At 40.2% G+C, this 21,959-nt stretch overlaps 1 protein-coding gene across 1 annotated transcript in view; it reads right to left on the bottom strand.

Annotated features, from left to right (window-relative positions):
- SUCLG2 (succinate-CoA ligase GDP-forming subunit beta) overlaps positions 1–21,959 on the bottom strand; it is a 265,851-nt gene that overhangs the window by 95,664 nt on the left and 148,228 nt on the right. The window contains 5 exon segments of the mRNA XM_032210819.1: positions 2,429–2,499; positions 2,502–2,570; positions 6,660–6,698; positions 6,701–6,820; positions 17,143–17,239. Of these exon segments, the coding sequence (XP_032066710.1) occupies positions 2,429–2,499; positions 2,502–2,570; positions 6,660–6,698; positions 6,701–6,820; positions 17,143–17,239 (396 nt within the window).

The following is a 21,959-nucleotide window of genomic DNA, read 5'->3' as shown; positions in this document are numbered from 1 at the left end:
TAGAGAGGTCTGTAAAGCACTGCTATTAAAGTGCATGGCAGGACAAGTTACTGAGAGGAAAAAAAAATGACATTCTTCTAAAACTCTACATTATTGGTGGATACCTGCATTTAATGGAGACTGATTGCTTGCAATATATCCATGAAACCCCCAATTAAAACTTTATCCTCCCATATTGAGGAAGGAAGGGAGGGAGAGAGAGAGAGAAGGGAGGAGGGGGAAAGAGAGATGGGAGACAAAGAGATAAGAGAGAGGAGAAGAGAGGGAAGGACTGACTGAGAGAGACAAGCTACACTATATTGCCAAAAGTATTCGCTCACAACTGAGTCTGATTATGTGGATGGGTGAGCGAATATTTTGGCAATATTGTGCATCTCAGATGGCTTGTTGACATGAACCAATCACCCTGGCTGTAGCAGTGCCAAAAGGGTAGAAGCTAAAATCAGTCATGCTGAAGGGCCAAGGGATTAAGGTAGCAGTTGGAAAGCGGCTTCATTTAGAAAGAACTGGAGGGGGAAAAACAGGGAGCAATAGCTGGAACACAGAGGAACACAGTCAAAGGAACGAGAGTTAATGATTTTTTTTAAAAGGATGGCAATAATTTTCTTTATGATTTGAACTCTACAACGTACAAACCTACAGGGCCCCCGACGGTACATCCATGTCAAGACATGACATTCCTATTAGCAAGGTGCCCAAAGGCAAACAGAGTTTTTAGCAGGCCACTTATTTCGGGGATGGGAGGGGGAGGCAGGGATGGAGGGAATGCACCTTGGTGGGAAAGTTTAGGAAAGATGCAGCAGAATGCAGGGCCTTTAAAGAAAACAGAACAAAAGAAATGAATGGGCTAAGGCCAGGATGGCGAACCTATGGCACGTGTGCCATAGGTGGCATGTGGAGCTATTTGTCAGGGCACGCGAGGTGTTTCCCTGTCAGCTGGCCAGCGCACAAAGCTGAGTTCAGCCTTTTTTAAAGCCATTTTTTGCCCTCCCCAGGCTCCAGAGGCTTTATAGGAGCCTGGGGAGGGTGAAAACAGCCTCCCTCGACCCTCCACTCCCCCAGAGGCTTCAGGAGCTTCCATGAAGGCTACGGAGGACTAAAAACAGCCCTACAAGCAACCCAGAAGTGACTTTCAGTTTGCTCATTAGGGTCATTTTTTGCCTCTGGAGGCTTCAGGGAAGCTCTTGAAGCCTCCAGAACGCCCTCCTGTAAAGCCTCTGGAGCCTAGTGAGGGGGGGGGGGGAAAGCAAAGCAAAAAATTGAGGGTCGCGCTTGTCATGTGTGCATGCATGCCGGGGGTGTGTGTGTCATGGATTGCATTATGGGTGCGGCACACCCACGCATGACCCTGCTCTCCCCCTGCTTAGGGCACACAATCCAAAAAAGATTCGCCATCGCTGGGCTAAGGGGACAAATATCAGGGGACCAAAATGCTTCTCTGGTGTTCAAGAAACAATATAAGTGGAAGAAAAAGAACTAGAAAAAAATCACAAATATCATGACCCATTGAAACTACACAATTATAGATGAAATATGTAACAGTGATACTCATTGTTATTGGGGCACTTGGTACCATGTCCAACATTTTACAAAATACATCAAGAAATTGCAGTACACAATATGCCAGATATCACAGTTGTCGAAACCGAAGCGCACAATTTATTGATGTAACTGTACCAGGAGATGCAAAAGTGGAAGATAAAGAACTAGAAAAAAATCACAAAATATCATGACCTAACCATTGAAACTACACAATTATGGATGAAACATGTAACAGTGATACCCATTGTTATTGGGGCACTTGGTACCGTGTCCAACAATTTTACAAAATACATCAAGAAATTGTAGCTTCCTGCTATAACAGCAGTGGAACTGCAAAATAATAATAATGCTACTCGGAACATCATACATTTTAAGAAGATACTGATTGATACCTAGGATGCTGGCAGCAACCGTATCAACCATCAGTGCCAGTCAATGAAATTAATAATGCATCTTTAAATGTTCGTTGACTGAGTTGATTGTTTAATGAATAAAAGTGATAACAATAATAATATAGTATCTGGCAGACTATGCAATGAAACAATAATTCTAATAATAGAGGAGAAAACAATATACCTCTGAAAAGAAGCAAAATAAGAAAAAGTACCTAATTACATTCTGGAGAAGCCAGATTCATCTAAGAACCATGTTACTAATTTAACATCTGCAGTGATTTCCTTAACAATTGTGTTTATTAATTGCACAACGGGAATGATTCACTCCACAACTGTGACAAGAAAGGTTGTAAACTGGGACAAAACCCACTTAACAAATGTCTCATTTAGCAACAGAAATTTCGGGGGTCAATTGGGTCATAAGTCAAGGACTATCTATGTATAATTCTATGTATGAAGACATCGGTCAAAGTCAAGTTTTGTGCTTTTACCTTGGGATCTGCAGTGAGCAATTTGAAGGCTTGATACACTTGTGCTTCTTTCACACCTCCGCCAAGATCCAGAAGTTGGCAGGTTTTCCACCATTAAGGGAAATGATATCACAGGTTGCCATTGCAAGTCCAGCACCATTTACTGTAATTAAGAGAGTTTAAATTGCTGATGTTTTTTTAGAAGACGAAATATGAACATGTGCAAATGCGGTTCCAAGGTGCCAAAACCCCAAAAATGGGAGAAGATAAAAGGAAAAAAGAACAGAAGCAAGAAGAGAAAGGAACAGATGGAGAAAAATTTAAACTTATGGAAATGTGGACATTTGCTTCAAGTCCTGTGAGTCTGATCCAAAGTGTCTCAATTTACTGAGTTTTTTTTTGAAAAAGGAGGGAGCACAGAAACACTAAATGAATAAATCACAGCCTAAGCAAGCATATCCCATATACTGCCAATATGTATTTCAATAATACTGAAAATGGGCATTGCTTATGTCTAACAGTGAGAAAAGGCATCCTTCTGCTCTTTCTTATATTCCCATCTACTCAATGTATGACTCAGAAATAGCAAAATGGGGACATTTTTAAGGTACCACATTCCTTGTGAATGAGAAAAAAATGAGTTTCCTCTTTTCCTTGTAAATTAACAGAGGGGTAGGGATGCTGGTGGGTGACAGAATAGAATAGAATAGAATTTTTATTGGCCAAGTGTGATTGGACACACAAGGAATTTGGTCTTTGGTTACACATGCTCTCAGGGGCATAAAAGAGAATAAAACACATTCATCAAGAATCATAAGATACAAAAGTTAGTGATAGTCATAGGTTACTAATAAGCAATCAAATCAAACTAGGAAACAAATAAAACAATATAAATTGTAAGCATACAAGCAACATGGTTATAGTCATAAGTGAGAAGAGATAGGAACTAAGATGGATGAGAGGAATAATAGTAATACAGTTTTAGTAAATAATTGACAGTGTTGTGGGAATTAGTTGTTTAGCAGAAAAAAACACTAAAACGTGAGGGAGAAGAAGAGGGAGCTAAGCACCTAGGAAGGTGAGGGTGCTATGTAAGCTGGAGAACATTTGCTGAACTTAACTCCTCCCCCCTCTTCTTGCATTCAATACAGCAGAGGAACAAAAAAGTAGTAATAAAACCCAATTATAAAATCAGAAGAAACTCCATATTTCATGTCTTCATTTTATTCTTTCACTTACCCAGACCCTTTAGTCAGTTTTGCAGTTTTATGGGCCGTGCCTAATTTCATTAACGTTGCACAAAACAATGTTACAACAACACATTCTTTCTAATAATATGTTGTAAAAAAAGTTGCCCCTTTAACAAATTCCCACTAGTTACAGTTTTACCAACGCTAGAAAATGTCTTACTTTTTCCTTTTAAAAACTGTTGGGTTCTCTGTACCAAACTCTCCGGCTTTGCGGACTGGTGGGGGGAGGAATGGATGGGTGGGTGGAGAGGGGATGGTTCTGCGGGAGTAGTGGGCAAGCACACACACCTGTGTAGCTTTGTTTGCGTCAGCAGCAGACACGCGTACTTGTCACTCATGTAATTGACTATGCATGTACATGCTTGCCTGCTGTTCGCGTAAGTGGGGATCCGTGTGTACACATGCGCTCAGTCACCACTTCTGCGGACCATTCTGAACTGCCAAGGTCCAGTAGGAGACCACGGCCTGGGGTCCCCCCCATTATATACATTAAGGGGTCGTCCCGTTGCAAATATGCTTAGCTCATGAATGAGATAGAAGAAATGGCTTAGCCCATTAAAATATAAACTTCATTGCATAGCTAGACTTTTCTTGTGAGAGACAGATACATTTCTACCAGGGTTTGGACTTAGAGGTCAAACAGCCGCTTCTAACCCTATGGTGTTTATGAACTTGTAATGTATGATATATAACATGTAATGTGCATTACACATTTGTTTCAGAGGTGGGTTTCTACCGGTTCACACCGGTAGAAATGGCAGGCTGGCCATGTCCCTGAACCAGTTCCCGGTCGCCTTTGCCGGCTTGTTTTTTAGTCATTTTTTCATGTTCCGCACATGCACAGAACAATTTACAGGCAACTGCGCATGCAGGGGCAGCGACGTGTGCACAAAACGAACCGGCAGCAATGTTGGCAGCGACCCACCCCTGATTTGTTTGTTATGTAAACATGAACAGCTAATCTAGTGAATAAGAAAGCCAATAAAGAGAGAGTTCTGCCAAAATCGAAATGACAAAGTAGGGAATTTCGGTTGGGATAAAGGAATTATGAACTCCCATCTTAAAATGCAATCCTGGGATTCCCATTAAAGAATAAACAGGTCATGAGAGATGCACCTTTTTTTTTGTTTACAATAAAAATAACACATGAGCTCACATTATGATCTGGATTACACAACATGCATAAACACAATACCAGCTTCCAGTCATGGGAAGAAACCCACACGCCCCCACCCAGAATTGGGAAAATAATGTATGAGAGAAAAATGTTGAATTACATTCCTAATATCATTCTATGACAAATGAAAACAGACACATCTGATAGTTTTGAAGTTACAAGTGATGTAGAAATTCTAAAGTTGATATCTATGTATAACATTAGATAAGATTCTAATGGAATTTCCTGCAGAAAAGCTATTTAAGTTAATAGCTTTTCTGCAGGAAATTCCAGAGCAGTCTGCTGCCATGAAGAACCAATACATAAATAATCAGAGATATCCCACTTACGAAGTTCTGTGAGTCTCAGCCATCCATGATAACGCATTCTTGGATAGCTTCAGATTATAGTTTGTGAGTGAGTAATACAGAAACTTAAATCCTGTATCTTTTTATCTAAGTGGTTGTTAATGTAAAAAAATAGTATCAATATTCTTTACCTTGGAAAGCAATCTCTTTCGGAAAAAGAATTACATGAATGAAGATTTGAACTTATAAAGAAATTTTGTATTGATTGTCTTGGCATTATTCTATAGAAGAAGCCTTGTGAAAATAGCCAAACCATTCTGAAAAAAACATGTGCTGGATACTTATTTTCTGTAGGTTTTTGTTACTTGTTATTTATGTGGATTTTTTGAAATTATGTTCATTGTCCAGAGTCACTTTGTAAGATGGGTGGTTATATAAATGAAATTCAATAAAAAATACTCTACCAAACATAGATCTTTTCAGATGGCTTATAATACAGGTAGTCCTCAATTTACAACAGTTCATTTCAGCTACATGACAATTTTTCACAGTTATGACCTTTGCATCATTTGATCATGTGATCAAAATTAAAGATGCTTGGCAACTGGTTCACACTTATGACTGTTGCTGTGTCCCAAGGTTATGTGATCACCTTTTGCGAATTTCTGACATGTACAATCAATAGGGAAGCCAGATTCACTTAACAACTGTATTACTAACTTATCAACTGTAATGATTCGCTGAACAACTGTGGCAAGGAAGGTCATAAAATAGGGCAAAACTCACTTAACAAATGTCTCACTTAACATCAGAAATTTTGGGCTCAATTGTGGTCGTAAGTCAAGGACTACCTGTGTAAGGAAAGGTTCATACCCTGAGTTTATATCCTGTTAGTGCACAGGTGTGCATCTCTGGCTTATTAAGTTAGTGAATCAATTAGAGAGCCAATTGGGCTAGCAATTAAGGTGCTGCCTAGAAACCAGGAGACTATGAGTTTCTAGTCCTGCTTTAGACATCAAAGCCAGTTGGGTGACTTTGGGCTAATCACTCTTTCTCAGCCCAACTCACCCCGCAGAGTTATTGCTTGGGAACTACCCAAGTAGCAGGAAGTAGAAGGAAGGAAGGAAGGAAGGAAGGAAGGAAGGAAGGAAGGAAGGAAGGAAGCAAGCTGTGGTGTTCATAGAGCTAATGTACCAGTGGTATTAATCTAGATACAGATTAAGTAGTAGTCTACAATTCTTTATGCAACTCTAAGTTCAGTCCTTGCCCAACCATTATGGAGGGAGCTAGAAATCAAACAGGAATTTTAGGCACGACTGTTCTCATTTGTCCTTAGCAAAATTGTTCTTTTCTTTTCATGGAAGTCTTTCTCCCTAGAAAAACCAGTATTTTTTCATGCTTTGAAAAACTCTTTACTTCTAAGGTATTTGTCATAAGTGTTTGTAGAGAGGTTTGATCCAACCCTGTTTAGATATGCGATGTTAGCCATGCGTTTTTTTCAGACCAGACAAGGAAGTTATAGCGATGTTTTTACTCACCAAAACAGGCAATGTTTCCATCCAGACCTATGTATTTAAGTCATAATGCGCAGCTTCATTTTCTATTGGTTCATTCTCAGATTTGTCATCCATGGCAAATATGGATTTTTGCCTGAACTCAGCATTGTCATCAAAATTTATCTTGGCATCAAAGCATACCACTAAATGGAAAAGGAAATAAAAGGGTAAAGGAAAACAAAATTAGAATTTCACCCCAGATTTTAAGTGCTTGCAAAAGCAATTATCAAAAAGCAATTTGCCACAAACCTACTAGGTGTCAACCTACTAGGGGAAAAAAAATTCTATAAAATCTCTATGTTGCCTTCATTTCAGCCTGAGTATATGAATGGGATAGGTTCAAGTTGTCCTTATCTTCACTGAAATTAAAATAGTGTTTTCTCTTTTAAGCTGATGAGTACAAGATGTCACCACTCACTTGTTCTGACGAGGCTTCCCAAGAGCATGAAAACAAACTCCTTGTCCCGGCAAAACTCCCTTTTATTAATTTACAGTGAATTCTACTCATTCACAGCCTGCAAAGTCTTTCAAGGGAGGATTTTCAGTCACACACCTTATCAGGCTTGGAGAGTTGCCAAGCCGACATCTGCAGAACTTGGCAAAGAGTCTGGACTAACCAATTAAGCAAATTAATTGTACTCCTGCAAACTCCACTATCCTTTCGCTCCTCTTTTATTTCCTCTGGGAGGAGCCATTCATCCTCTGGTCTTACTCTCAAGTCGACCCTTGCTCTTTAGTTGTTCCCTTTGTCTGGCAACTCTGCGCATGCGCACACTGGGAATAGGCTCTAGCTGTTCATCTGCCTCACTGCTGTCTGACTCTGACAACAGCTGATAACCGGCATACAGCTCTGACCTCCTCTTTGCCTCTAACACAATTTCATTCATTTCATTTTGCTTTATTTGTATGCCGCCCTTTTCCCTGAAAGGGACTCAGGGTGGCTCACAACTCAAGGGAGGGGAAAAACAGACAAGTTACAAAACATAAAAAACCATACACAATAAAAAGCACAACAATCATGCCATTCGAAGTGGGGTGGCGAGTCTTTAGCCCCAGGCCTGTTGGAACAGCCAGATTTTAAGGGCTATGCAGAAGGCCTGGAGGGTGGTGAGGGTACGAATCTCCACGGGGAGTTCGTTCCAGAGGGTTGGAGCAGCCACAGAGAAGGCCCTCCTCCGGGTAGTCGCCAGTCGACACTGGCCGGGCTGATGGAATTCGGAGGAGGCCTAGTCTGTGGGATCTTATTGGTCTAGTGGAGGTAATTGGCAGTAGGCGGTCTCTCAAATACCCAGATCCAATACCATGAAGGGCTTTGTAGGTGACGACTAGCACCTTGAAGCGTACCCGGAGATCAACAGGCAGCCAGTGCAGCTCGCGGAGGATAGGTGTTACGTGGGTGAATCGAGGCGCACCCACGATCGCTCACGCGGCTGCATTCTGGACAAGCTGAAGTCGCCGAATACTCTTCAAGGGCAGCCCCATGTAGAGCACGTTGCAGTACTCCAGCCTAGAGGTCACAAGGGCACGAGTGACTGTTGTGAGAGCCTCCCAGTTCAGGTAGGGACGCAACTGGTGCACCAGGCGAACCTGGGCAAATGCCCCCCTGGTCACAGCTGACAAATGGTGTTCAAAAGTCAGCTGTGGGTCCAGGAGGACTCCCAAGTTGTGGACCCTATCTGAGGGGCGTACTATTTGACCCCCCAGCCTGAGAGATGGAACACTTAGCCAATTAGTAGGAGGGAAGCACAGCAGCCACTCGGTCTTATCTGGATTGAGTACAAGCTTGTTAACACCCATCCAGTCCCTAACAGCCTCGAGGCCCTGGCTCATCACGTCCATCGCTTCATTGAGTTGGCACGGGGCGGACAGATACAGCTGTGTATCGTCCGCATACTGGTGGTATTTTATCCCGTGCCGTCGAATGATCTCACCCAGCGGTTTCATGTAGATATTAAAGAGGAGGGGGGACAGGACCGAACCCTGCGGTACCCCATACGTTAGGGGCCTAGGGGTCGATCTCTGCCCTCCGACTAACACTGACTGCGACCTGTCCGAGGGTAAGAGGAGAACCACCGTAAGACAGTGCCTCCCACCCCCACCTCCCGCAGTCGTCGCAGAAGGATACCATGGTCGATGGTATCGAAAGCCGCAGAGAGGTCAAGGAGTACTAGGATGGAGGCATGACCTCCATCCCTGGCTCTCCAGAGATCATCGATCAATGCGACCAAAGTGGTTTCCGTGCTGTAGCAGGCCTGAAGCCCGACTGGAAGGGATCTACATAACTGGTTTCCTCCAAGGACCGCTGGAGCTGAAAGGCCACCACCTTCTCAACAACCTTCCCCACAAAGGGGAGGTTGGAGACTGGACGATAGTTGTTTAGGACGGCTGGATCCAAAAATGATTTCTTCAGGAGGGGTCTCACCACCGCCGCTTTTAATGCAGGGGGAAAGACTCCCTCCCGAAGGGAGGCGGCAACAACCGCCTGGATCCAGCCCCGTGTCACCTCCCTGCTGTTAACAACCAGCCAGGAGGGGCATGGGTCCAGTACACATGTGGAGGCACTTACAGCTCTCATGGCCTTGTCCACGTCCTCAGGGGTAACAGCTTGAAAATCAATCCAGTGATGTCCTACCAGATTATCCCTTGGTGCCTCAGCTGGTTCTGCGGGATTGGAGTCCAGGTCCGCCTGAAACCGAGCAACTTTATCCGCGAGGAATTGGACATAATCCTCAGCTCTGCCCTGCAAAGGATCACTCGTATCCCTCCTATTTAGGAGGGAACGGGTTATCCTGAACAAGGCGGCTGGGCGCGACTCAGCGGAAGCAATCAGAGAGGCAATGTGTGTTCTTTTTGACGTCCTAATTGCCCGGATGTAGACTCTGATGCTAGATGTTAAAAGTGCTCGGTCCGACTCAGACTTACTGGATCTCCATCGGTGCTCTAGGCGTCTCTTTCGGCGCTTCATCTCCCAGAGTTCCTCAGTAAACCAAGGGGCCCTCCTGGATCCACTGCCTTGGATCGGCCGTAAAGGCGCAATCCGGTTAAGAGCCTCTGTCGCTGCTGAATTCCAAGCAGCAACCAGAGTCTCTGCCGGACTGCGGGCGAGAGTATCAGGAATAACCCCAAGCTCCGTCTGAAAACCCGACGGGTCCATAAGTCGCCTGGGGCGGAACCACCTGGTCGGTTCCTCCTCCCTACAGTGGGGGTTTGGTCTCCGAAAGTCAAGCCTCAGTAGGTAGTGGTCCGACCATGACAGGGGTAAGATCTCACTACCCCTCAGACCAAGGTCACAACTCCACTGCTCCGAGAGAAATACAAGGTCGAGCATGTGACCCACCGAGTGAGTTGGGCCCCGGATTACTTGGGTCAAGCCCATGGCTGTCATGGAAGCCATGAACTCCTGCGCTCCATCAGAGTGTTCACCGAGCGAAGGCAAATTGAAATCCCCCAGAACCATAAGCCTGGGGAACTCAATTGCCAGCTCGGCTACTGACTCGAGGAGCAGGGGGAGGGCTGCTGCAACGCTGTTGGGAGGCAGGTACGTTAACAGCAAGCCCACTTGACCCTTGAGGTCCAGCTTCACCAGCAGGGACTCACACCCGACAAGCTCCGGAGCAGGGATCCTACGAGGTACTAGGGACTCTCGGATAACAACCCCCACCCCCCACCCCTTCCCTGGGCTCGCGGCTGATGAAGCAAAGCCCTCATCAGAGCCTTCCCCAGACTCCAGGACTGGCCCATGTTCCTCTCCAACCTCCTCACTGTCTAAATCTGCTGCCAGATCTGCTGGCCACTGGTAGGCCACAACACCACTAAGTTGAAGGTGAAATCAGGAGATCAGTAGAGGGTTGGATCTGACCAATGCTATTCAGGTTGATGTAGGCATGTTCTTTCCTTTCCAGTTCTTTCTTTCTGATCAGCCCTATCTGCAAAATTTATTTAGATGTCTCCCTATAGAGAGCACTATAATGGAGTACACCGGTTGTAGAACTGTAAATAATGCTAGACTGCTCAACTGGCAGAATTTTCCTTGTATTAAATCTACGTCTACTACAGGTTCAGTGTGAAGCTGAAATAGTGAAACGGGGGAACAGTACAACAGAGAAATGGCTTAACATTGAAATAACATAATGGCTTTATCACAAGGGCTTTGTGGATTCACAGGCTCTGATCCATCTCATAGCGAACAAAGCATTCCTGCAATTTTGTTTTAGTTAACACAGCAGAGAACAACAAGTATCATTTTCAAACAGTGTTCATTTCTAATTCAGTTTAAAAAGCCAAATTCCTGTCTCTGGTCCCTGTTGTCTTTCTTCTTGGTGAAGAGCCAAGAAGCAACAATAAAACCATAGAGCAAAGTAAGCTCAGCAGAGACCTGGCAGATATGTGGTTGCCAAGCATTTCTAGGCTTCTTCTTACATCTCCACTAGCAAAGAAAGCATTCCCAGTTTGCCTAAAAGTCACCCTTGTTAATGCCTGTAGTCCCACATTGGCCAAATTAGAGCATTACTATCTCACTCCTCTTTCCTAGTTTGAGATACGTAAGGAGTTAATTACGCTGGCTGCAATACTCTTTGCTGCGGTTGTCAGTCTCTTCCCCATCTCTGGCAGGATGCTGTAGCCCACTGGCCCCAAAAGATTTCTTAATATGAATCCTCAAGTGCTTATACGATTCAATCTGATATGCCTGTCCCGGGAATCTAACATTAAACAGAATCAAGAAAGAAACATTTGATCTACTGCACAGCTGAATGGACTTGTTTATACCCATTCAAGGTCCACTGTCCCGGAATGCCAGATGGGCGAAACACCTGAAGATGCACCTCACATCACACCATTTGGGTTGGGAATTGGACATTCAGCCTGAGTCCCTGGGGGTGTGTGTGTGTGGTGGGAAGGGATCATCACACAAGGCATCATTTTGATATCACTTTGTGACTGCTGCTGTAGAAGATTGTTTCTAAGATATTGTATAGCTAAAACTGGATGCATTCTGTTTGTGAATTGCAAAACTGAGGCCATTTTTAACTCTAAACACTAGGGTCCCAATCCAGATTATAAATGACATTGTCCCTTAATGAAAAAGGTATATAGAATAGAATAAGAACAGAATAACAAAGTTGGAAGGGACCTTGGAGGTCTCCTAGTTCAACCCCCTGGCCAGGCAGGAAACCCTATACCATTTCAGACAAATGGTTGTCCAATCTCTTCTTAAAAACTTCCAGTTTTGGAGAATTCACAACTTCTGTAGGCAAGTTCTTCCACTGGCTAATTGTTCTAACAGTCAGGAAATTTCTCCTTGATTCTAGGTTGCTTCTCTCCTTGATTAGTTTCCACCCATTGCTTCTTGTTCTGCCCTCAGGTGCTTTGGAAAACAGCTTGACTCCCTCTTCTTTGTGGCAGCCCCTGAGATATCGGAACACTGCTATCATGTCTCCCCTAGTTCTTCTTTTCATTAAACTAGACATACCCAATTCCAGTAACCATTCTTTATATGTTTTAGCCACGACTTTAAATTAGCAATTTTCTTTGAAGAACATGCAGGATGAAATCTTTGCGTGGAGGAAATAACAGACAATGCATAAACTTTTCCGTTTCTAGCCTTATGTCTGGATTGCAGAATTTGTTCATTTGTTGGATTTTTTGTAAAAAAACAACAACAATAACACCATGATCAGGTGATTCTTGGCAGCATGCAGGAAAAAAAGTGCCACATATTAAGCTAATTTTTAATTTATTAATGTATATTTCATTATATTTGACAGGTGTGGCCCTCAAAATGTTGAACTAATTGTAGGCTAATGAGCCATTAAAATGCACAATTTCTTCTTCCTCCCCAAATTAAGGAATTAATCCTCAATTTATATCAGCAGCATAATCTTATCAGCAGCATCCAGTGGCAAGACACTGCATAATGATACACAAATAATATATCTTCTACTATTATTCTAACCAACATAATTCTTTCTTCTATATATATACAAAATGCCATAGGGAGCTTTCAGAGTTGGAAAAGGGTGAAGAGGGGGGAGTGCTAAATTGTATATATTTTTATCATTAATAATTTGTCTAATAATTCAGTTTAACATGACTATTTTACATTATAGTCATAAAACAAGTACACTTCATCATGGCCACATTTTAATTTTTGACTTATTGTATTCTATTACACTAAATTATTTAAATTATTCTCTTCTCTTGCACTAAATTATTCTGAAATAATTTTATGCCATTTGCTTTTTTAAAAATAACTTTGTTTCATTCTGCTGTCTAAAAGAACAATTTCTTAAAATAGCAAGGACATCTTGATTGTATTATTGAAGATCTGTGTCTTTTAAGATTGTTGTCAAATAAGACACAGTATAATTTTAAAATCCAAACTGGTCTACTTAATTTTACTAAAATGGGTGTTTATTGGCTGTAACCATAAAAATAATATTTAAAAAATCTGGGCAAATTATGCTATTTGCTCCCCAATTGTGCAAAATACAACTGATCTTAATATTTGACATTTTGAGACGATACAAGAAAGAAGTTTGGGAATTGTCATGTGTGTTGGGCCTGGTCTCCGGGTGTTATGTGAATTCCATTGTATGGGTATACTGTGTATATATGTACAATGTCAATAAAGTAAGAATAAAAATAGTGAATTCAATTCGGCCATTAAGGATTTATTTAAGGTCATTTTTCATATAGTTTAGATTTATTTACTCGGCTTATCTATACCTCCAGTTAAATACTGTAGCCTATCACAGGAACCAATTTAAACTTTTCTTATTTAGATGTTATGAATTTGACTGGGAAAAGGATAATTAAACCTACAGTACCTATTAACAAGTCAAATTTTATATTTTTCATTCATAAACCACAATCACAACTTCCACAAAACATGCCATCTGAAGTTCCTTATTATGCATGTGTCCCACGAGTTGACTTTTTTGTTACAATCAACAACACTATTACTAAAAAAAAACCCATCAATTATTTACCTGTGTATGCAGTTCTTCATATGATTATTAATAGAGACACATGGACACTAGCCAGAGCATAGAAAAACCTCAAAGAAATAGGGCAAGATTGGAAGATGTGGAGAGACCTGGCCCACAGAATTGTAGTCGACTGAACGGATAACATCATCATTTTCATATACGCATTGGTTATGGATCTGCATAGAACTACCTAAACATTTGCAATCTTCTAACACTAGCAGCTCTGCACTGCACGCAACAAAGGACAATTTCCACTGGACTTCTTTAGTTCTTAAGATCAATGCAGTGCATGAGAAGGAATGAAGTCACTTGACACCACTTGACCAAGAAAGCAGGGAAGCAGGTTGTAAGTTCGCGGACAACTATTCGAAGAACTGGAGTTAATAGAGTCTTCTGCATGGTTTTTCAGACACACATATATATGTATAAATAACAATTTTATAATCCAGAAAATGGATTTTATGATGCCCCTCCATATGTTGCATCTCTCTGAATGCTGGATGAAGGTAGAAGGATGAACACATGTGGCTGTCTGATAGAATTCCAGGAAGGGAATCTCTGAGAAGACAAACTGTCAATGCGACAATTACTGTTTTAAAATAGTACAAATCCGAAGGAGATTTGTTGCTTAGCCAGCCTTCAACAAAACTTCATGGTTGCATCCATCTATTAAGCCCTTACTCTATAAAGATGACCTTGGAAGACAGAAATAAATGATGGTTTCCGTAGAACAAGACCGCATAGTCATAAGTCAAAGCATGTACAAGACAAACACTTGAGAGGCTGGGAAAAAATGGAGGCAGTCTAAAGTCTTAATTGATGGGGAAAAAATAATTTTGGAAGGAAAGTGGCATCCAGGGAAAGAACTGTTTTGTTCATATGGACTGTAAGAAAAGGAGGATATCTCTATTTAGAAAGCACTGCTTCCTAAATCTGAAGAAAATACACCAATCTGAGCAAAAGTAGCTTTTCTTTGGGTAACAACATACAAATTCATTACCCAATCACAACAGGAACACTTGAATAAGGGCTTTCTGATAATCAGTTTCAAGTAATGAATGAAACGTTTTGGGAAGCTTTGCTCTAAAGTCATATAACTCTGACACTGGGAGTATTCAAGAACTTTTTCCTCTGTGACAGGAAGTGGGTAGCCAGGAATTCATAAGATTCAGTATTAACATAGAAAGAAGAAGAATAAAGGCTTCAGATGGGAGCTGGTAGAGATTCCAGTGGATAGGAGGAAAGGGAAGTATCCCAGTGAAGGAAAAAAGAAAAACTTTGTTTTAAATGGAAATGAAAGGCCGATAATGGGTGGTTATTTTTATGACTGACTAGCTGATAACCCAGCGTTGTCTGGGTATTTATTTAGGTGGGGGATATCTGGACCAAAAGTAATTTCTAATGTTGGATTTTCCCCCTTACCAGAAGGAGCCCCCTTGTGGAGTACTGTGAAGTCATTACCATGGCAACTTCACTGTGCTGTATAGTAGAAGCCATTTTAAGGCACAAAAGACTGCATCTTAACAGAACACACACCCTGAGGGCTGTTAGGAGTGTCTTACCCCCACAGTACCTTTTCCCAGAGAGTAAGTCATCTGTGTACCAAGTTTGGTTGAAATTGCTTGAGGCGTTCCTAAGTTATGTTGGAAAACACACACACAGACACACACACAGACACACAAACATGATTGAGTGCCTAAAGTAGGTGGATTGATCAGATACAGATAGTCTTTGAGTGACAACCATTCATTTAGTGAATGTCTGAAGTTACAACAGCAAATGACTCATGACCAATTTTTGTTTGATGGTAGCAGCATCCCCATGGTCACATGATCAAAATTCAGGCACTTGGCAACTGGCATGCATTTATGACACTTGTACTGTCCCAGGGTCCTGTGACGCCCATTTGTAAGCTCCCCAGCTGACATATGATATTCAGAATCAATGGGAAGAAGGTCAATTCACTTAATAACCGCATGTTTCAGTTAATATCTGCAATGATTTGCTTAACAATTGTGGTAAAAAAGGTTGTAAAATGGGACACAGATCACAACTTTCTTCTTTAGCAATGGAACTTTGGGGGTCAATTGTAGTCATAAGGCGAGGACTATCTGTTATTGCCAAATAGGAAATTGTTTTTCCAAATACTGGAAAGTATTTCTATTTATCTGCGGTATAATCCCTTCTATCTTATTCCTGAGCAGTTGTGGAACTGAATTCTCCAAGCTGTAGGATGGAAGGAATCAAGATTGGATCGAAGATTTGTTCCAGATGAATTGGGAGACAGAACTACTCTTGATAGGAGAGTATAAAGCATAGAATGAACCATGCGTGCTGTGGTCCTCAAGAGAGGTGAGAAAGAACTGAGGCCATTGACATGTCAAAGGTAGAAATCCCTTTAATGTTCACATGAAGACTTGGTCACCAGAAAAACAGATTGATATAGATACAGCAGAGATGCTTCATCCCTATCAAAGGATTATGTGATAATGTCAAAGAAGACAAAATGGAGGTGTTCATTGGAACCTTACCAAACTACATCATGTGCATGGAGAACAGAGCTTCTAAAAAATAACTCTGTAAATATGTTCCAAAGGGAACTAGAAAGGGGAAACTTGATTAACCAAAACATGAAAGCAGCTATGAAAGTTGTTCTAGTTTCAAGTAGGATAGTGTATAAATGTCTTCCATGAATAAATAATCACTAAGGAAGAAAAGGATTCTCTGTGGGAAGATTAAATGTCTGTTAACTCCATAGAATAAATGAACTGCCTCCATAACTGCCTTGTGAAAATCTACAGTGATTTTTAAATTATAGTTCCCAGTGCAATCCTGTTGGAACGAATGTTTAGTGTCAAGATGAATATAACGATAAACCATAATTATGCTAAAGCTTGATTTCAACTTGCCCACAACTGCACATAGATGTCAAGACATACCTGGGCAGAGTTTGATGGGTAAACCTAGGTAATAAATGGTTGCAGATGGGTCAATGTGCATATCTCCCAAATATCAACTATGTGTTGTGTGGAGATATGCATCCTATATGGTTATTGTGTGGAGATACACATCCTATATGCACATCCTATATGCAACTGTCTGTTGGGAGGCAGGCAGAAGGCAAAGCATATTCAAACAACATTAACATTTGCAGAAGTATAAATGCAACAGCTATGCAACCGTCTTTGAACGACAGATGCACATGTTCCCTGATTTGCAGTGACACAGAAGTCTAACCCAAGCTTAAGCCATAAATAGAAGGCCGATTTTGCCGGTGACAAGGAAAACACAAGGAATAAATTGTATCTAGGCACCATTCTGATACAGAGAATGTGAGGAATTTTTATTACTTTTTAATGTTCGTTAGCTCTGGCTTGAAGTACTAAAACCCCATGCTGAAGAACATTAATTTAAAAAGTTTTCTTTGCTAGATCAATATTCAACCCATTACCCCGCTTAAAAAAAGAGAGCGATACCTTGTCCTTCTGGAGTTTCACCAAAGGGATTCACCTCCACTTGAGTGGCATCAATTTGTAGGAAAAGATTGTATAACTTCTTTATTTGATCTGCTGCCTGAAGTTGAAAACGTAATACATAATAACATAAACAGAAAACCATAGGAAGGGGATAAAGAAAATAATAATAATAATCCTAACATACCATTAAACCTATTTGTATTTTCTTCATTGGTAAGAGAGGTTAAAATGTTAACATACTTTTATTAAGTGGAAATGCTTTATATTGTCTTCAAATTGATGGCTGATGCCTTAGCCTCTTCCTCCCTCAAGTAAAAAAAAATTGATTGCTGGTTCAAAACATTGTCAAATATTGCATAAAGACTCCCTCTTCACAGTGCACTAAATAGGGCCTTGTAGGAAGGAAGAACAGCATCATTAATTCAAACAAACTTAATTTAAGCACAATGAACCAAGTTTGAGAGTTCATAATGAATATATTATGCTGATATGGAAGTTAAAGTGATTACCTTAATGAGACTAAATTCAGAAACTGTGAAGCAATATGCAGCTGACAAATGTAGATTAGTTGCTGAATTTGTTTAGAAAATACTTAAACCCACCTTTCCTACATCAAAATGTGACTTCTGCTGCAGAAACAACAGTTAAAAAATTGGGATATTTGCTCTTAAAACCTGGCTTTATTCATTGTGCTTAATTTCACTGATGTGTGACCAGGATTAAACTTCCCTGAGTAACTTTCTGTCTGTATTATCTTTCTTTTCAGGGAAAATCCCTCATCAAATAGATGGCATAATTAAAAATGTTCCACAAATAAGCTAACAACGAAAGTAACAAATATTTAATACATATGGCAGCGGTGGCCAATCATCTCCCAACATCAGAATTGTGCCCCCCCACAACCAGCCCACCATAAAACACTCCAAACCGGAATCAAAAAAGTTTGAAAGTTTAGTTAGTTAGTTAGTTTGTTTATTGGATTTATATGCCAATATATGCCAAGTTTAGTATGCTTCTTGTGAAGAAGAAAGTCTAATACGCTTCTTATGAATTGGTGATTTATTTTTCCTGGTTGCTTAAAGCTTTATCTCTTCTCCTGACTCCTAGAAATTTATTGATGATTCTTCCTTTTCCTATTTGACCTTTAAAGCAACTTTGTGATGTAAGGTTAATCTGATGGAAAGTGATAAGCCCAGAAAGAAAGAATTTACACCTGAGTTACTTTTCACCCCAAACAATGAGGCTAAATACATCATAAATAAATAAATAAAGCTTGGTGTCAATTACAAATTTGACGAGTTCCCCATATACTCCCATCAAATTTGCAGATGACACAAAGCTGGCAGGAATAGCCAACACTCCAGAAGACAGGCTTAAGATACAGAGGATCTTGACAAACTTGACCATTGGGCACTATCTAATAAAATGAAATTCAATGGTGGAAAGAATAAGGTTCTACATTTAGGCAAGAAAACCTAAATGCACAGGTACAGTATAGGTGGTACCTTGCTCAAAAGTAGTAACTGTGAGAGGGATCTTGTGGACAACCATTTAAATATGAGCCAGCAGTGTGCAGTAGCTGCCAAAAAAGCCAACACAGTTCTAGGCTGCATAAACAGAGGGATAGAATCAAGATCCCGTGAAGTGTTAATACCACTTTATAATGCCTTGGTAAGGCCACACTTGGAATACTGCATTCAGTTTTGGTCGTCACGATGTAGAAAAGATGTGGAGACTCTAGAAAGAGTGCAGAGAAGAGCAACAAAGATGATTAGGGGACTGGAGGCTAAAACATATGAAGAACGGTTGCAGGAACTGTGTATGTCAAGTTTAATGAAAAGAAGGACTAGGGGAGACATGATAGCAGTTTTCCAATACCTCAGGGGTTGCCACAAAGAAGAGAGAGTCAAACTATTCTCCAAGGCACCTGAGGGTAGAACAAGAAGCAATGGGTGGAAACTAATGAAAGAGAGAAGCAACTTAGAACTGAGGAGAAATTTCCTGACAGTTAGAACAATTAATCAGTGGAACAACTTGCCTCCAGAAGTTGTGAATGCCCCAACAGTGGAAGTCTTTAAGAAGATGTTGATAGCCATTTATCTGAAACGGTATAGGGTTTCCTGCATAGGCAGGGGGTTGGACTAGAAGACCTCCAAGGTCCCTTCCAAGTCTGCTATTGTATTGTATTGTATCATTGGTTTACTAGTCACCAACGATGTCATGGACATTAACTAATAGATTCCTAGGATTTGTACTAAGGGATAAAGGTAAAGGTTCCCCTCGCACATATGTGCTAGTTGTTCCCGACTCTAGGGGGTGGTGCTCATCTCCATTTCAAAGTTGAAGAGCCGGCGCTGTCCGAAGACGTCTCTTTGGTCATGTGGCCGGCATGACTAAATGGCGAAGGCACATGGAGTCCTGTTACCTTCCCACCAAAGGTGGTTCCCATTTTTCTACTTGCATTTTTACATGCTTTTGAACTGCTAGGTTGGCAAAAGCTGGGACAAGTAATGGGAGATCACTACGTTACGCAGCACTAGATAAGGGATACTTCTTACCAATTTCAGAAGAAGCCTGAGTTGCAAAATGACCTTCATAAGCAACAAGAGATGATAGATAGACAGACAGACAGACAGTTTTGATTCAAAGGAGATTGAGGATCTCTGCTTTAAGACTGTTCAATTTTAAACAAAACAAACACACACACACACACACAAAAAAAAACCAAAGCACTAAAGACTAATTTGCCTCTCTAAGACATAGATTCTATTTAGTGCAAGACTATTTTGAGTGGAATCTTTAACTTCTCAGATGGTGGTCAATCCAGACTGTTTATTTGAAAGAAGTGGTAAACTAACAGCAGACACATTAATGGATTTCTGAGGTTTCCTCTTTTGATTTTCCATGGCAATCCAAAGCAATGCTACATCTGGTCATTTTTGGAAATTAAAATGGCAATTACAGTTGGCTTCATGATGATGAAAATTGTGGATGTTTGGAGCAATGAACTTTTTTTTTTAAAGGACTAAGAGGCAAGGTCAGCAGTAGGACAGCCCAGAATAATTGCTGAGAACAGGACATTATTATTATCCCACAATTTTAAGTCATTCCAGTGGAATTTACTATTTCCACTGGTATAAGCAATTTTATGCATGTACAAATGTGCAGAATTCAGCTGTCATTTTTTTTTCAGAATACATTTAATCTGAATTAGCAATTCCACTTAACACGTAACATAAAGCCTAGTGCTATACATTTGAATCTGATATAGTTACCATAAAGTAAACTTAAAGCACATTTCTCCGTATTGATGCTTGAAAAGAAATTCAATAATCATACATTATTTTAGAAGATTGTTAAATAACCATCCTCATCAAAGAGACAACTAAAAGGCTATCAAGCATTATGAAAATGTATCCACAGCTTGTTAGACATTAGATTTTAACCATAGTACCACAATTCTTCTAGTATCTACCTACTGGGGAATATAAATGATTATCGTAAGACCAAATTAAATAGACCTTTGATTACACTGATGTAGCCATTATGTTTCTATGCTTCAGTAAATCACACTGCAAAGGTTATAGCACATGGGAAGAAGTGTATTAGATGTTGTTTTGTTAAGCAGTTCATGCATTGTGCTAATAATGACATGAAAAGCTAAAAAGATTTAATAATAATTCTCTCTCATTAATGATACTGCTAAAACTTCAAATGGGTGTTAATCATCTTAATGTTTATGCATTTGTTAATTGCACAGTTGGGATGGAAATTAATTAAAAGTGGTATATTAAAAATTCAAAGGTTTTATAAAAGTGGCATTTTGATGATATGGGAAAGTCTGTAGAAAAACAATTTATCATCTCTCTCTTCCCAGAGGAGGAAGAAAAGATCAAGCTTGTTACAAAATGTGAATTGGGTGGTCATATAAATCTGTTTAATAAATAAAAATATATAAACTCAAAAAAATAGTGACTTGCACAAGTTTCAAACACTGGGAATAAATCTTAAAGCAGTAAAATATATACAGAAAATCTAAATTTGTTTCTTTTTATTCATGTGACCATTTGTATCGCTAGATAAACATGAATGGAAAGGAATTCAAGATAGATTTAAAAAAATAACTATAGAAGTCCTACTACCAAAAATAGTAGTGCTACTCATATGAGTGGTTTGTTTATATACATATATATACATACATACATACATACATACATACATACATACATACATACATACGTTTGTGTGTGTGTGTTTTCTGAGGTTTTCGCGGGTGTTAGTATGTAGGTCTCTAGTTATTCAGGTTTTCTCCCATGTAAAATTGGAGATGTCTTGGCGACGTTTCGACGAAGTCTCTCTTCCAGGAGCTGGAAGCACCAAGCCTGAAGAAGCCTGAAGATGACGAATGAGACTTCGTTGAAACGTCGCCAAGACATCTCCAATTTTACGCGGGAGAAAACCCGAATAACTATATACATATACATATTCATATACATGTACATGTACATATACATACACACACACACACACACACACATATATATATATATATATATATATATATATATATATATATATATATATATATATAATTTTATTGATTTCTAGATTATTATAAAATACAAATTATATGAGTAGTTTTAAATGGGTATCAAAATTTTCACAAGATGTAAAAGTATTAAGATGTAAACGGTTACTATTAAAATGGGCTTATGTTAAGTAAAGGAGGCAAATGTGTCTTTCAGCATAAACTACTAGGAATGTAACTATAGTAGAATAGTATTCAGTTCCAGTGATTTCTGCTACAACCTGCTTGG

Source organism: Thamnophis elegans, chromosome 2 (assembly GCF_009769535.1).
Source record: "Thamnophis elegans isolate rThaEle1 chromosome 2, rThaEle1.pri, whole genome shotgun sequence".
NCBI classification, from domain to species: domain Eukaryota; kingdom Metazoa; phylum Chordata; class Lepidosauria; order Squamata; family Colubridae; genus Thamnophis; species Thamnophis elegans.
This window is presented reverse-complemented; position numbering and strand designations above follow the sequence as displayed.